The following is a 14,455-nucleotide window of genomic DNA, read 5'->3' as shown; positions in this document are numbered from 1 at the left end:
TCTAATATTTTAAATTTAATTTAATATCTTCTAGTTGACTTTGGCAAGAGCACCTCTTATCCTACTTTTCCCCTTCTTTTCTCCTATTTTTTTCTCTACATACACTCATTTTTGGAGGAAAATCCAGAAAATTACCCACTACATCAACTTTCCCATGATTTTGCTGGGAGAACTGGAGGAGATAGTCTGTAGTTAATTATTAATGGCTCTTTTATCTTTCTTCTAGTTTTGGTATATGCCTAACAGTTTTCCTTTCCAAGCCAACTCCAAAAGCTTGTAAGTCCTGAACCCAATTTAAAAGTATCTTTTTCTCTGTGGACAGATAATTTTGAAATTTATAGTTAAGTAAGCTGGAGTAATTCAGTTAAGATGCAGATGATAAATTTGCAGGTGAGGTTTTTTAAAAAAAATAGTTGCAGATGAATTCAGATGAGATATAATTACTTCTTTCTTTCTTTCTTTAGGCAGGGTTTCATTATTGTAGCCTTAGCAGCCCTTGAAGTCCCTGTGTAGACCAAGCTGGCCTCAAACTTGCAGAGATATGCCTACTTTGTTAACTCCAGATGCTGGTACTAAAGGTGTGATCCACCACTCCTCACTTATAATTACACAATTTATTATAAACTTTGTTAAATTACAGTTTTCACTAATTTCTTACAAGAAAATAAGATAAAAGTCCCAAGTATTTTTTTCAAAATTATTGTATCTAATTCTGTTAGATATTTCACTTTGACAATTTTTTACAAGTGTTTTTTTAAGTGTCATTGGGTACATTGTTAAATTGTAAATGAAGCATTTAAAAAGAATCTCTCATCATAAACAGTAGTAGCATGATGAATTCCTCGATTGCATTTATAATTCCTTTTATGTCTTAACTCAATACTCAGTATCAAATAACTATTGGTAACTATGAGATTTAATTATCAATCTCCTGATCACCCAGGTCAGAGAAGAGTCAGCATCACAGTTGATGGCCTGGAGTGAGATTATGGCTTATTCACACCAATAATCATGCATTTATAACTTTAAATCACCTCTATTAATCGCAAACACAGCAGCAGCTATCACAGTGAGTTAGAAACCCAGCCATGCATAGAGCTAAGGACATTTGTTTCCCTGTGTTTGCTTGGATTTTCCAACTAACTGAGGGTTCCTGATTCCACAGTGCTATTGTGTGGATCAAGTGATCCCTGGTCACAAAAATACCCTGGAGAATGACTCCCCTGGCGTCCAGGTTCTGAGTGTGGTCAGGCATTCCACATGCCTAGCCGATGAGCTGTCTTTGCCGTGATGAGAGACTTCCTTCTCAGGTTTTGTAACTCCCAAGGAAAAGTAAAATGGAAAAAGCTATTTAGAAAAGTAGAAGTTATAAGAAAATGCATGCATAAATCTTGTTCAATTAATTTCTAAGATCAGATGTATCTTTCTGGTCTTTTAAAAAGATATTCTTGCCCAAACAAGAATTTTTATAATATATGCATATAATTGCAAACATCTGCTATACTCATTTCTTTAGTGTGAACAGCAACCAGATATTGCTAATTATATCTTTATCGTGCATACATGGGATACTCCAGTCTTAGTCTCCTTTTATGTGGTTTATTGTATTATGAAACACATTAAGACTGAGAGAAAAGAAACGACCCCCCCCCAAAAAAAAAAAAAACCGATTCCATAGACCCTTTTCTCCTTTTTGCCAAGTGTCTGAATTTGTCTTGGAGAGTGAAATTTTTAGGTAACGTACTCATTTTTTGACAGTGCCCTTCTAAAGCTTCGGGTATCCTTGGCGTCCTGAGACTAACGGAGCATAACTCCCAGTGTGGCTCAGTCCCAGACTGCTACTGAGTGAGGCTGGGGTGCAGAGTCCTTGCTCCGCCAGGGATCCGGCGCTGTGCTCAGAGTCCTACAGAACAAATGTACCCACTAGACTGGATGTGAAGCCTTGCGTGATCTGCCTCAGAAACTCATCCCTTGAAGGATAACGGGACTGGGCAGCGTGTAGTTACGGGCTCCTCCTCATCTCTGTTCCCGGGATTTTACATGTTTTTTACAAGGGAATCATGCTTGAATTAGAGGATCAGAGGAGTTCTTTCCCGCCACCCTAAGCGGATTCCTACAGGGAAAGGAACCTTAGCATTCAGAGACCGCAGCCGGTGGTCCTCCAGTCCAAGGTAAAAGCAACGTCTTCTGAGTGGGGCTGCAAGAGCGCGGGTGCAACTTTTAGTTGCTGACTAAGCGGAACAGGACGGCAGCCTGCGCCCGCGCCTCCCCAGACCCCCAAGTGCATGAAAGACAGAGGGAACCAGCATGGCCAAAGCCGGAGCTCTTAGAAAGCCCTGCCTCTCGGAAACTTGCAAAGGGAGCAGGGGAAGGAGCCAGGGCTCCTGCGAGAGCCGCAGGGAGGGCGCGCGGGGAGGGGGGGGGGCTTCCGCCCCCCTCGCTGCCCCCTCCTGCCACCCTCTCACCCGGACAGCTGTTCAGCTCTTGTAATTCATTGGCTTCCCCCGCCCCGCCTTCCAAATACCACCCCAATCCAGTTTAGCCCCCTGCCTCACCCTGCTGACCTAATAAGGCCATGCACACTGCAGGAGACCTATATAAAAGTCAGGACTGTTGGGGACTACAGGACAACTGGAGCAAGGAAAGGAAGGAGCTGTCCAGCGCTGAGAAACAAGAAGGTGACCATGGCTAAGGAGTGGGGCTACGCCAGCCACAACGGTGAGTAGAGCCATGGCACTACAGGGTTGCCCTTGGCGTTACACAGATGTGCTGGCATAGGAGTAGTTAAGTACTAATGCTAGCATGTAGTGATAACTTTCAGGTGTCCCATGCTGCTGGTCCTTTTAACATGGTTCACTGTTTTCCTTTCCACCGAGGAACCTGAAGCTCAGAGACACACTGTAACTAGTCTAAGGTTGGATGATGTGTCTGAGAAGTCACTCAACCCCAAATCAGGTCTGGTTGGTCCTTACTCTGTGAAACTGAGCAGTGAGCACTTGGCTTCTTTAAGCCTGGGGCCCTGGTAACAATCATTGCTTTGATTATGAGTCAGGCCTCAGCCATGGGCAAGAGAAGAAAGCTGCAAAATAATGCAAAATCATGTGATCAATGTGTGATTCATTTCAAAGATAAGCTTTTCAGGTTACATGATTCCTAAGCAAGAGGAGGGACTGCATAGACTGAACTACTCTTCGAGCAAGGTTCTAAATAGGTTTGAAATGCAAAGTGCTATGTTGCTTAATCTGAACCCGACCTTTCTGTAACCACTTTCTGGCCTATGTGTATTTTGCTGGCTTAGTCCACTGGAAAGAGACCTTGGGTTGTACTATTAAATAAATAAATCCCCTTCCTTTTACTTTCTAGGTCCTGAGCATTGGCATGAACTTTATCCAATTGCCAAAGGGGACAACCAGTCACCCATTGAGCTGCATACTAAAGACATCAAGCATGACCCCTCTCTGCAGCCCTGGTCAGCATCTTATGATCCAGGCTCTGCTAAGACCATCCTGAACAATGGGAAGACCTGCAGAGTTGTGTTTGATGATACTTATGACAGGTCCAGTAAGTACAGCACCTAGGAAGGGTCATGTGGGTGTTTTCAGTATCTGTTGGCAAAATGCAGTTTGTGACACAGTAACAGAACTAGTGGGAAGGGGGAGAAGTTCATCCTTGAAATGGAGATGACATTTGGCTTGGCTCTAGTTGTAAAGAATTATATTTATGCAATGAAGAAGAATGCCATACCCTCTAACTAACTTTGGTTACCCTGTCACTGAAAAATGGCCATGTGCCCAAGCTAAACATTAGCTACACATTCCAGAGACAGAGTATGGTTGAACAGGGAGACCACATGGACTTTTTGACTACCAAGAGATGAAGTTCTTATGTTTCCTGATGGTATGGAGAACAGACTCCCTCAAACAGAGAGAAATCAATTGAGTCATCTCTTCCTTGGATAACTGGAAGGAGGCCAATCAATAGGGAAAGGTAGAGCCACTTTGAGTTCAGGTGACCTGGGTTCAGTACCTCACTGGGGATCAACCAAAGAATCTTTGTGGTGAGTGTTTCTGATGTATGTGACCACTTCTTCTTGGGGCAATGTTAGCATGAAATTGGAAACATAATTTTTTTAAGTCTAGACTAGTAACCAATCTGTGAAATAAAATAAGACTAATTTGACTTTATTTCAGACAGGCTTGGTGGCTGTCATCTATAAACCCACTCAAGAGGCAGAGACAAGAAGTTTGCCACAAATATGAGGCTAACCTGGTCTTCCTAATGAATTCCAGGCCAGCCAGAGCTAAAGAGTGAAATTTTGTTTCAATTAAGCAAGCTTTATTTCATTGTAAACAAGTCTAAATAAGAATTATTCTTTAGTTATCAAGAATGCAATTTCCTAGAAGAACATTCCTCATAAGCTAAAATTTCCTTTATTGATATGCATGAATGAACATCCCAGTGGTATCATAAGAAATAATGATAGAGTGGTCACTCCTACCTTCCAGTTAAGGAAAAGGACAGAAGCTTACCATTTCCTGAGCAGTTATTTCCTGCTGCTCTTTCCCATTTTCCCTTTGCCTTAAAAGCTGAAGCTCCATTTGGAAGGGAAAAAAAAAACAAAATTAGAAACCACAAGCAGAATTACATGAAATACCATTTTTAAAAACAAAAAATTGAATATTAGAGATTTAATATGGTTTAGTTCAATAAATGAGACTCATATCCAGATCATAGCTATTCTCAGTGATTGGACAGGAAACTATAAGTCAAACCACCTCCTTCCCATCGCATCAAGCTGGTTCAAGACTAGCATTATTGCTGTAGGTCTTCACTGTGGGTTTCCCTGTACCACTGAAAGAAACCAAGTCTTTCTAAAATAGCTGCTGTTACAATGCTATTTCATTGCTAAATCTTGATTTTAGGGTTTCTGTGCAGTTTTCAGTATCCTTTGGAAGATATTTGAATCTTTAAATTAATCTCCAGGCAGAATGAATTGAGACCAAATTACAGGAGAGTTTTAGATAAGTGCTATACAAGCCCAAACTAATGCCTAAGAATGATACATATGTCATACATACATACATACATACATACATATACATTTATATAATGATTATATATACTTGTCCATCCTGTCTAGCTTCCTGGGAAATTTCTGAACTTTTGTTTCCTCTGCCATGAGCAGATACAATCTAAAGCAGATGTGTATGAGAAGTACCCCTTGTCATCTAAGGAAAAGCACCACTGAAAGTGGGACACTCAGAAGGAATTCCTGCCTGCTCAGTGATCCCTCACAGGGCACTGTGAGATGAGCACCATTTAAGTACTTGATCTCAGTTAATCCTCACAGCAGCTCAAAAGTGCGGGATTATTATTACCTTCTTAGAGATTCAAAGACCAGTTCAGAGAAGCTGAGTATCTTGCCTGAGATCACACAACGATGAGGGTGTCAACTCAGAAATGGTACTTAAATCCTGTCAGGTGCCCAGCTCTTCCCGACAGTACTGTACTACTAGCCTGTCCTCAAGGTTCTTATAGTATATCTGCTACTTTAATTTGTTTCCTAAAGTGTTAAAAGAACAAGATAAACAAGCAAAAATGAGAGAGAAAAGAAAATCCTTGCTCTGATATATTTTGACTTCAAGTTACAAGCACTTGGGGATGGCTCCATATTCCCAGAAGTTGACATTTTTTACCCATGGAGTCTTCTGTAGAGTTCTGGTTTCAGATAGGGTCCTGCAGAGGTAGGGGAACTCACCAGTCACCTTATTATCTTACTCACAGTGCTGAGGGGTGGTCCTCTCTCTGGACCCTACCGACTTCGCCAATTCCATCTTCACTGGGGCTCCTCGGATGACCATGGCTCTGAGCACACAGTGGATGGAGTGAAGTATGCTGCTGAGGTAGGAGGAACTGCCTGATCCACTCTAGGTCTCAAATCGTTGAAACTGGAAATTTAAAAACAACTTCAGTACTCTTTCTGCTTCAAGCCTCCCACTCATAAAGTGAAGCCACCAAAGGTCAGAGAGAAGTGGGCAAATGGGTCAGCATCCTCAATGAAGATTCTGCAGATTGTTTTGAGAAACGGGCATAGTCTTGAATAGAACCAGATCAGTAAGGCAGCTAATGTGCGTGAAGCAACTATGTGCATTAGCTGATTTGATCTCCACTAAAACCACTTGCAAGAGGTTACAGATAGGCAGCATAATGGTTACATAACAGAGGCAAGGGGACTGGGCCTGGTCTTCTTTATACAGACTGGCTCACATATCTCTTTTATGAGTATAGATAATGCTTCAAAAACAACATTTAGTAATTATAAGAAATCCTTACTTTCTGCTTGCTTAAGGAAGTATGTTTGTATGTGTATGCACCTTGTTTAAGGCAGTAATTTGCAAATGGAATAAGACAAACCACCTCTCATTTTCATTAGGACACCAAGTCAAAATTCATTCTTCAAAAATCGAGAGCAAAAATTCATTCTTTCTGTTTCACTCTTTTCCAAAGATGTTGGTGAGCACTAGGATGGGATGGAAATGTAATCATGGCAGCACACTACAGCTGATCCCATTGTGGGCATCACTGAGTACTTAACTGTTGGCTACATAAAACTTGAAGAAACTCCAAGTACTACCCAGACTTGGCCTGGCTGCCTTCCAGATTAGATGAGATCCAGCACATTTAGGGTGGTATGGCCATTTCTCTACAGCCAATCTAGAAAGCTAGGGTAGAGACCAATAAATTATTAGGACTGTCTTCCTGGCTCGGCATTTCCTCCACCAGTGGAGAAAGTTCAGGCTAATTTTTTTTTCCAAATGTGGAAAAGTCTTGGAGTGTGGTATTTGTACATGGGATTATCTCACATTTTTGAAATTGAATATAAATGTTTAACAGCTATAAACTATTCTCTTGCCATTTTAAGTAACTCAATATGGGCAACTTGATTACTTAAGCTGTGCTCATGTCCTAAATTAAGATATGCTTGCTGCCAGACACTGGAGCTCTGTCTATGAGGAGGCAAACAATTTCATACTCCCCCCTTTTTTTGAACTATTGAAATTTCACCGAAGTACTGCTTATTAATATTTAGAATCTTATCAACTTCCATGAGAATGTTCAGTAACAACCTGGAGACTGCACACATTTGGGTCTCTTGTGGATAATAATGCTCATTTCTGCATCCCAAGGATTTAATCTCACAGCCTGTGTTTGGTGGTTGCAGCTTCACCTGGTTCACTGGAATCCAAAGTACAACACCTTTGGAGAAGCTCTAAAGCAACCCGATGGAATTGCTGTGGTTGGCATTTTTCTGAAGGTGAGGTAGACATTGATGGTAATTTTTTCTCGTTCAGAATGCAATCCCTTACCAATGTTTAGGAGACCATGCATTCCATTTCCCCCTTGTATCTGAAGCACGTGTGAGGGCAGGATCTTAAAAAGCCTATGAAGGCAAAGGCAAGAGCAAGGGCGAGTGTGAGGATGACATGTGTCCATTTTCTTTTCACACCACTCTGTTTCCATCACACTGGAAACCAGAAAGCCAGTGCTGGGAACTTCTGGGATGCCAAGTGCCTGGCTGGATTCCCTCAGCTTAACGGGGCCACCACCCACAGGATCTCAGGCTAGGATGGCACAAAGAATGTGTGTGTTGTTCAGCCAACCTTGGTTTAAAGAGGACTTAGTGACATTAACACATGAACTTCATGGTAACCCAATCTGAGTTTTAAGCCAGCAAATGACCTAGTTTGTTCTAGGTTCTGAATTCACTGGGAGGATTGTGAGGGGAAGGCAGTAAGTTCGATTGTGGAAACATAGTTTACTTTTGCTTTGGCTCTTTTAAAAAAATGGAATGACTTTGCAGAGAGAGTCAAGGAAATAGAGTTGAACCAACATGTAATTTTGTGGTTTTGTACTTCAGAGAACTAAAATCCAAATTTAGATCAGAAAATATATATTCTACAGTCCTTCAGGGTGAATAAACTTATATTTGGCTCAACCTGAGACTATGGAAGATTTATAAACCCCAATTGCATGTGGATGGATCAAATAAGCTTTTATGATGATCTCCAATTATAGAGGAGGGAAAAACATCTTATTGGGTGCCTATTTGCTTACAGATAGGACGGGAGAAAGGGGAGTTCCAGATTCTCCTTGATGCCCTGGACAAAGTCAAGACTAAGGTAAGAGCAAATCAGATAAGGACTGCAAACCTAAGTCCAAACATACCAATTGTGTTTGAATTTTGGGAAAAACCTTCCACTGTCTGATGGATATCCTACGTTTGCATACAAAAGTAAATGCCAGGTATTTGTTTAGTGTTGAGTCCTTAGAGCATGTTCACATCTGTTATTTCACTTGTCAGTCAGCCTATCAGATAAGGACTTTCCCCAGGAAGGTAAGTGAGAGGTTCCGGGGTCTCCTTCCCCACTCCCTGGTGAGCACAGGATTGTTGAGCTTCTTCAGGCCACCCACGGTCACTCTTTCAGTCCTGGTATTGTCCTTTCCTGGTAGCCCCTATATACATTAAATATTAACAACAATCTCTTCTGACACAATTTGGTTATCTTTGAGATTATTCAAGTAGCTGCTTTTAAGTGTGGACACTGGAAGAAGTATTCTGAGCGTGAAATGTACTAAAGTGAAAGTCTTCAAATCAACCTCCAAGAAGTATTCTTCAGTCTCAGTCTCCCGTGTGAGAAAAGACAGAGTAGCAGCCCCACACAGCGTGAAAACAAGGAATAAAATACTGCAGTGACTGTAACAGATCAAGTCAGACATAAAGCAGATTCCTTTTCATCTGAGGTTTGCTAGTGAAGGGCCTGAACCTGTTCCAATGCCTGCTTTCCTTCCCGTTCTCATGAATGAATACGTGAGGCCTCTAGGGGGCGATAAGAGCACGTGCCGGCTTAGCGTGCCTGCTCCTCCTGTTTTCCAGGGCAAGGAGGCTCCTTTCACGCACTTCGACCCGTCGTGCCTGTTCCCTGCTTGCCGGGACTACTGGACCTACCATGGCTCCTTCACCACCCCACCCTGCGAGGAGTGCATCGTGTGGCTGCTGTTGAAGGAGCCTATGACCGTGAGCTCAGACCAGGTGAGCGCGACCGCAGAGCCCTGTGTGGGAACTGTGGGGCTGAAGGCATTTGCTAAAGCCGGAACACATAGACGCTGAATGCCAGATAGCTGGTGTGGTCCTCAGATGTCTCACAGTTGGCCCTCTAGAAGTTCCCTCAGCCTGTTCAGCTTTATCCGAGGGAGCTTCCCAAGGGTAGTGGGACAATGCAATCTTGAAAGAGCAGGTGGGATCCTGAACTAGGTCTATGTAAGAGTGAGGACTGGCTAGGAGATGGGCTGGTAAATCCGGGCCTGAGGAAGAGAAAGACGCAGAAGTGATTTAGCAGGACAGGTTTTGAGGAGTGCTGTGTTCCTCCAGCTTTTACCAGTAGAGAAACATAATTTCTCCATAAGGACAACCAAGCACAAAATCCTCATCCCAGTCCCAGCCTGTTTACTTCCCGGAGTTCCTGGCTGGCTGCTCTTCTCATTCCCGCCTAACGAATGGACTGGTAACATGTCCAAGACGGGGGCTTCAGGGAAAGCTAAGTGGGTGTGGACGTGGAGAACATAGGTAAAGACGTGAAACAAAAACGGGGCTCACAGCCTGGAACAGGAATGTCTCACAGTAAGATCAGCTCACCAGCCTGACTCCTTGGCCCAAGACAGTGGCTTATATGTTTCTTCCAGGGTGGACCCAAGAGTAAACCGACGTTAAAAAAAATAAATGAATAAAATAAGGATTAGCTTTAACGGTCTTGTTCACTGGTATAAAGATTTTAAAAGTGGAATGACAATTTTTAAATGAGGAAAGCTAAAACCATTTTATTACTAAAGCATAATATATCTTTTTATTTTATTTTATTTTTTGGTTTTTTCGAGACAGGGTTTCTCTGTGTAGCTTTGCGCCTCTCCTGGAACTCACTTGGTAGCCCAGGCTGGCCTGGAACTCACAGAGATCCGCCTGGCTCTGCCTCCCGAGTGCTGGGATTAAAGGCTTGCGCCACCACCGCCCGGCTATCTTAACTGTAAAAGTACAGCATGGGCGTGTATATGCATGTGTGCGAACACATGTGAGGTGGTCAGAGGACTACTTGCAGCCCTCTGCCCTGTGGATTCTGGACATCGAAGGTTGTCAGGCTTGCCACAAGCACTTTTACACACTGAGCCATCTCAACTACCAAGACATACTATTCTTATGAGAACTTCCTATTTTCTGATCCTTTATGGAAAAAAGGAAAAGAAAGGGTTAACATGTATAGCCCGATTTTGATTTCTTTCTCGTCCTTTAAAGTAATTTCATAAATACTTGAGTTGATTACACAGTGGAAGCCTACCAAGGTTTTTCTTACTTGCAGGCATACAATAAACCATCATCCCTTTCTATGTAAAATGCATACTTCATGCTGACCCCTCAGTTTACAACAGGTGGGAAAGGTGGGTATCCAGAGAGCAGGGGATCCTGGATGGAAGGAACTGTTTGTGGTACGAGCTGATGTTTGCCAACTCACAACCTACCTCTGGAGACTTGGCTTGTGGTTTGCCTGGCTGGCATGGAGAGCCCCGGTTTCTAACAGTCTGTTTCCCTTTGCAGATGGCCAAGCTGCGCAGCCTCTTCGCCAGCGCGGAGAATGAGCCCCCAGTGCCTCTGGTGGGGAACTGGCGCCCTCCGCAGCCGGTCAAGGGCAGGGTGGTGAGGGCCTCCTTCAAGTGAGGCTCTGGATTTGCCCTCTTCAGGAAAGAAAACTTGCTCCTGAAGAGTTACCTGCCTCCTCCTGGTGCTCTGTTTTCTAAGCTGTTCTAAAACACCTAGAGGGAAAAGATGCAGTCACGTGAAATAGCAACGCCTTTTGACACTGTCTAACCCAGAAGCATGAATTTCACACCTAACCTTTGTAATAACCACCTTTTCTATAAAATTAGTATTTCTAGTATGGGTTCAATGAGGAAGAAATAGATAGAAGAAGAGATATATACAACAATGACTTACTGAGCATATTGAATTTCTCACAATCTCAGGGCTCCTGTTTTCCAACTGAGTTACTGATATTACAGAAGTCATGCTGTGTGCGTGGGCACGGAGATGTGTGCCCACCGTTAGGATCATTGTGTTTTATCTCTTAATACCAGCAAAACTCCATTACTCGCTAAAATTTTGCCTACTACCAAGTTTGCCTGGTTTAAATTGTCTGTAAAACACACACATACACACACACACACACACACACACACACACACACACGATCAGGTGTTTTAAAATGTTCGATCCAGCATTTGAACTTCTTTTCCATAAAGATGGTTTTCTTTGTCCAAAGCAGGGCCATTTCTTTTTTATTTCACTACTTTTATCCTTGCATGCTTATTAAAATAACAATAATAGTAATAATAAAAATAAAAACTGTCTCTGGTGTCTTTTGAGTTTGAGGTTGGAATGAATGATTCCTGGAACAGGAAGGAGTGGATGACAACTTGGTCACAGAAACTATAAAGACAGGATGTAAATGACAAGTGGGTGTATCCTCTTTTTAAACTGAAGACTTAGATTAAAACATTTGTATTAAGGTAGCACATGAAGTGACAGGTTTCATTATGGCATTTTCATATATACGAGTCATCATTATATTTTGTTCTAATTTAGCCCCTCCGTCACTGCCCTCCCCCATCACATCTGCCCTCCGACCATACCCTCCTCTGCTTCAACATCACACGAATCCCACTGTCCTCCCCTTTTAAGATCTGTCTTCTCCTCCCCTCATGATCCCCTTTCTAGTTTCACGACCACCTGTAAGTCCGTAGATATATATTATTTTAAGCCTAGGCCTTATTAGTCTTTCTGAATCTGACTTATTTCCCCTAATAAGATTGTATTTTGTGTACACAATTAATGTAAAAGTATTGTAAATGACAAAAATGGAGGAAACCTGGGATGACAAGCTTCTTAACTTTGTTTTTTGCAACTGAAGGGTCGCAATAAAAAGGGTCAAGTTCTGAGTTCAGATGCTGCATGCTTAGAAAAGGGGGAAAAGCAGTCGGTAAGAGCATCTAACTCAACTGCAGACCTGAGCAGTGGATGTTGGTCAGTCTCATCATGTGAAAGGTCCCAGCGGGTTAAGTCAAAGCTGGTTAGGATTCTGGCATGCAGGCCAGTGGGAACAGCCAGTGCTCCCTGTAGGCCAGTTAGCACCTTTTATCACAGTTTGAAAAAATGTACTTCAGAATGCTATGACCCAACAGCACAGAAACGCATATATTTGACTTTTAATACATTTAATATCTCTAGACACAAAGTCCAATTGCACAGTCAGAGATATGGGTTATCTTTTGTTGCTTCGGTGGCCTACAAGTTAGCTACTGTAGAAAAGGGCAGCAATAAGCACATTACCTTAAGGAGTGAAAACGGCCCTGGATCAGGAGAGCCCTGAGACACTGGAAGTCAAATCATGTGACAAAGTCCTGGGAGGCTGAAGTTATTTAATAGATTACCACTTGGGTGAGGTAAAACCAGGTTGGTCAGTGTGAAAAGGATGTGTTAATTAAATCCCTTGAAATTAAGAGGTGTGGAGCGCTCATCATTAGTGGTAATACACAAGCTGCTTGTCTCAGGATACTTGGTTCGTCACATTCAGAGCATGGTAAAGAATGTATCCATTTTTTATGCTATGTGTGGGAGGCACACGGTTTCACGCTGGTTAGAAATGGTTATTATTCTAAGACACAGGCTGGACAAGGCTGGAGGAGGCTGTCTCCCTGAACCATAAGCTCCCAGAGGGCATAGGCACTATTCCGGCCACTGGCATTCGCCTGTCACCTTATACTGTGTCCAGCAAAAAATAACCACTTGCCGAATTTCGTATGAACAGACGATGTCATGAAAATAGATGGGTCCAGGGAAGGCCCAGCCTCTTGAACTTCACAGCACTTTGAATATTGATACTAACACCACTTTTGCTCCTCTTAGTTGATGTCTTCTTAAAAAAATCATTTCATTGACTGTAGGTGGAGATTCTCCAGTGTTCTGTCTTCCCTTGCTGTCAGTGATTAATAGTGCACACAACAATCAACCATCTTAAGTCCCCCACACAACTGCCCCTAACGTGTGGTGCCATAATAGACTTTTTTTGGAGTATTGAAGACAGGCATGCTTCCGTGTTTGAGGGACCATCATTTTCCAGATTAGGTCCAGGCCTCCAAATGATTGCACTTCAGGCTTCTGTAGCTTGCAGAGCAGTGTGCCAAGAGATGCCACCTGAAAAGGCTCCAGAACATGCCAACCTTTTTTCTCAGGGTATAATTGCAGGTATCTTAACATTTCAAAGTCGGGAGAAACCGATGTGAATTAAGTGTTTCGTAATTTTCAGATAATGGCATGTTGAAAAGCCTGCAAGGAGGAGCAACACGGGCAGGCTGTTAGGCTGAGGGGCGCAAATTCGTGACAGACCCAGGGTTTGTAAAATGGAGAGATCCTGTATTTATGAGAAAGTAAATAATAATTCAGGACTTCAATGTAGAATGTTTCCAAATGCAAAATAAGTGAATCATTTTGTGGATAAATGGGAACTATTCTACATAGAGACTGCAAAGCTATATTATAGCTCTCAGCATCTGACTGTGGCCACTTACACCATTAAATAAATCTAGTTGAGATGAACCAGCCATAAATACACTTGGAAGCACTTGAAATGGTAATACACCAGATACCAGAATGACAGCTGACACCACAAAATTGACCTAAAATAAACCATAGGGTCCCCAAACACATTAACTGCATCTACTGAAAATTAGTTCTTCATTTTCTTTAAGGTTTTATTCAATCTAAGAAAGAACTCTGGACATGTACAGTATATTATTTAGCATACGAATAATAAGAGAAGTAAGAGGAAACAATAACTCTGTATGTCAGAGTTTAATTATTTCTTATTTAATGTATGTAAATTTAATGATTTTTTTATTAAATGACTCCCTGGGTAGTAAGTCTTCATGCAAATAAAGCCTAACATGTTTACATGCTATTTTCATTTTGAACACTAGATGGCAATAAAATCTCTGATACAAAAATAGTAGCCTTTAAAAGCTGCCCTGTGTTACAATCATGTTGATGTCTAAGTTGCTAAGCTTTCAAGTTTTTTAAACTGACACTTTGTTTCCTTTGCTTACATATTTACTCTTATCTATTGATACTGTCCGGCCAATAAGATGAAGGATTTTTACCTATTCTTAGGAACCTTAGCTGAAAAAGGAGGGCTGAGGGCAAACAGGGAAGCAGTTACTGAACTGAGAGGGGGACCAACAAGCACTGAGCAGCTTAAAGTCCTGTTTAGTGTGTGGAGGATGGAAAATCACACAGCTGGACAGGAGACCATGAAGGGGTTGTAATCTCTCTGTGTCTGTGGGGATGGCAACAACA

General features: G+C 42.2%; 1 protein-coding gene across 1 annotated transcript; it reads left to right on the top strand.

Annotated features, from left to right (window-relative positions):
• Window positions 1-2,586: 2,586 nt before the first annotated feature.
• Window positions 2,587-11,454, top strand: Ca3 (carbonic anhydrase 3). The gene is made up of 7 exons (XM_059253919.1): window positions 2,587-2,718; window positions 3,364-3,561; window positions 5,785-5,903; window positions 7,223-7,315; window positions 8,118-8,180; window positions 8,936-9,091; window positions 10,646-11,454. The coding sequence occupies exons 1-7, from the start codon at window positions 2,685-2,687 to the stop codon at window positions 10,763-10,765; spliced, it is 783 nt and encodes a 260-aa protein (XP_059109902.1). The 5' UTR covers window positions 2,587-2,684; the 3' UTR covers window positions 10,766-11,454.
• The last annotated feature ends 3,001 nt before the right edge of the window (window positions 11,455-14,455 follow it).

Source organism: Peromyscus eremicus, chromosome 2 (assembly GCF_949786415.1).
Source record: "Peromyscus eremicus chromosome 2, PerEre_H2_v1, whole genome shotgun sequence".
NCBI classification, from domain to species: Eukaryota; Metazoa; Chordata; class Mammalia; order Rodentia; family Cricetidae; genus Peromyscus; species Peromyscus eremicus.
Note: the sequence above shows the minus strand (reverse complement) of the source record. Positions and strands in the feature narration are given on the sequence as shown.

Excerpts from the sequence above, each read along its gene's own strand:
- Ca3 (XM_059253919.1), top strand. The coding sequence starts at position 2,685 with ATGGCTAAGGAGTGGGGCTACGCCAGCCACAACG. Across the intron at positions 2,719-3,363 it reads GGGCTACGCCAGCCACAACG|GTCCTGAGCATTGGCATGAA; the intron begins GTGAGTAGAGCC and ends TTTACTTTCTAG. Across the intron at positions 8,181-8,935 it reads TGGACAAAGTCAAGACTAAG|GGCAAGGAGGCTCCTTTCAC; the intron begins GTAAGAGCAAAT and ends CCTGTTTTCCAG.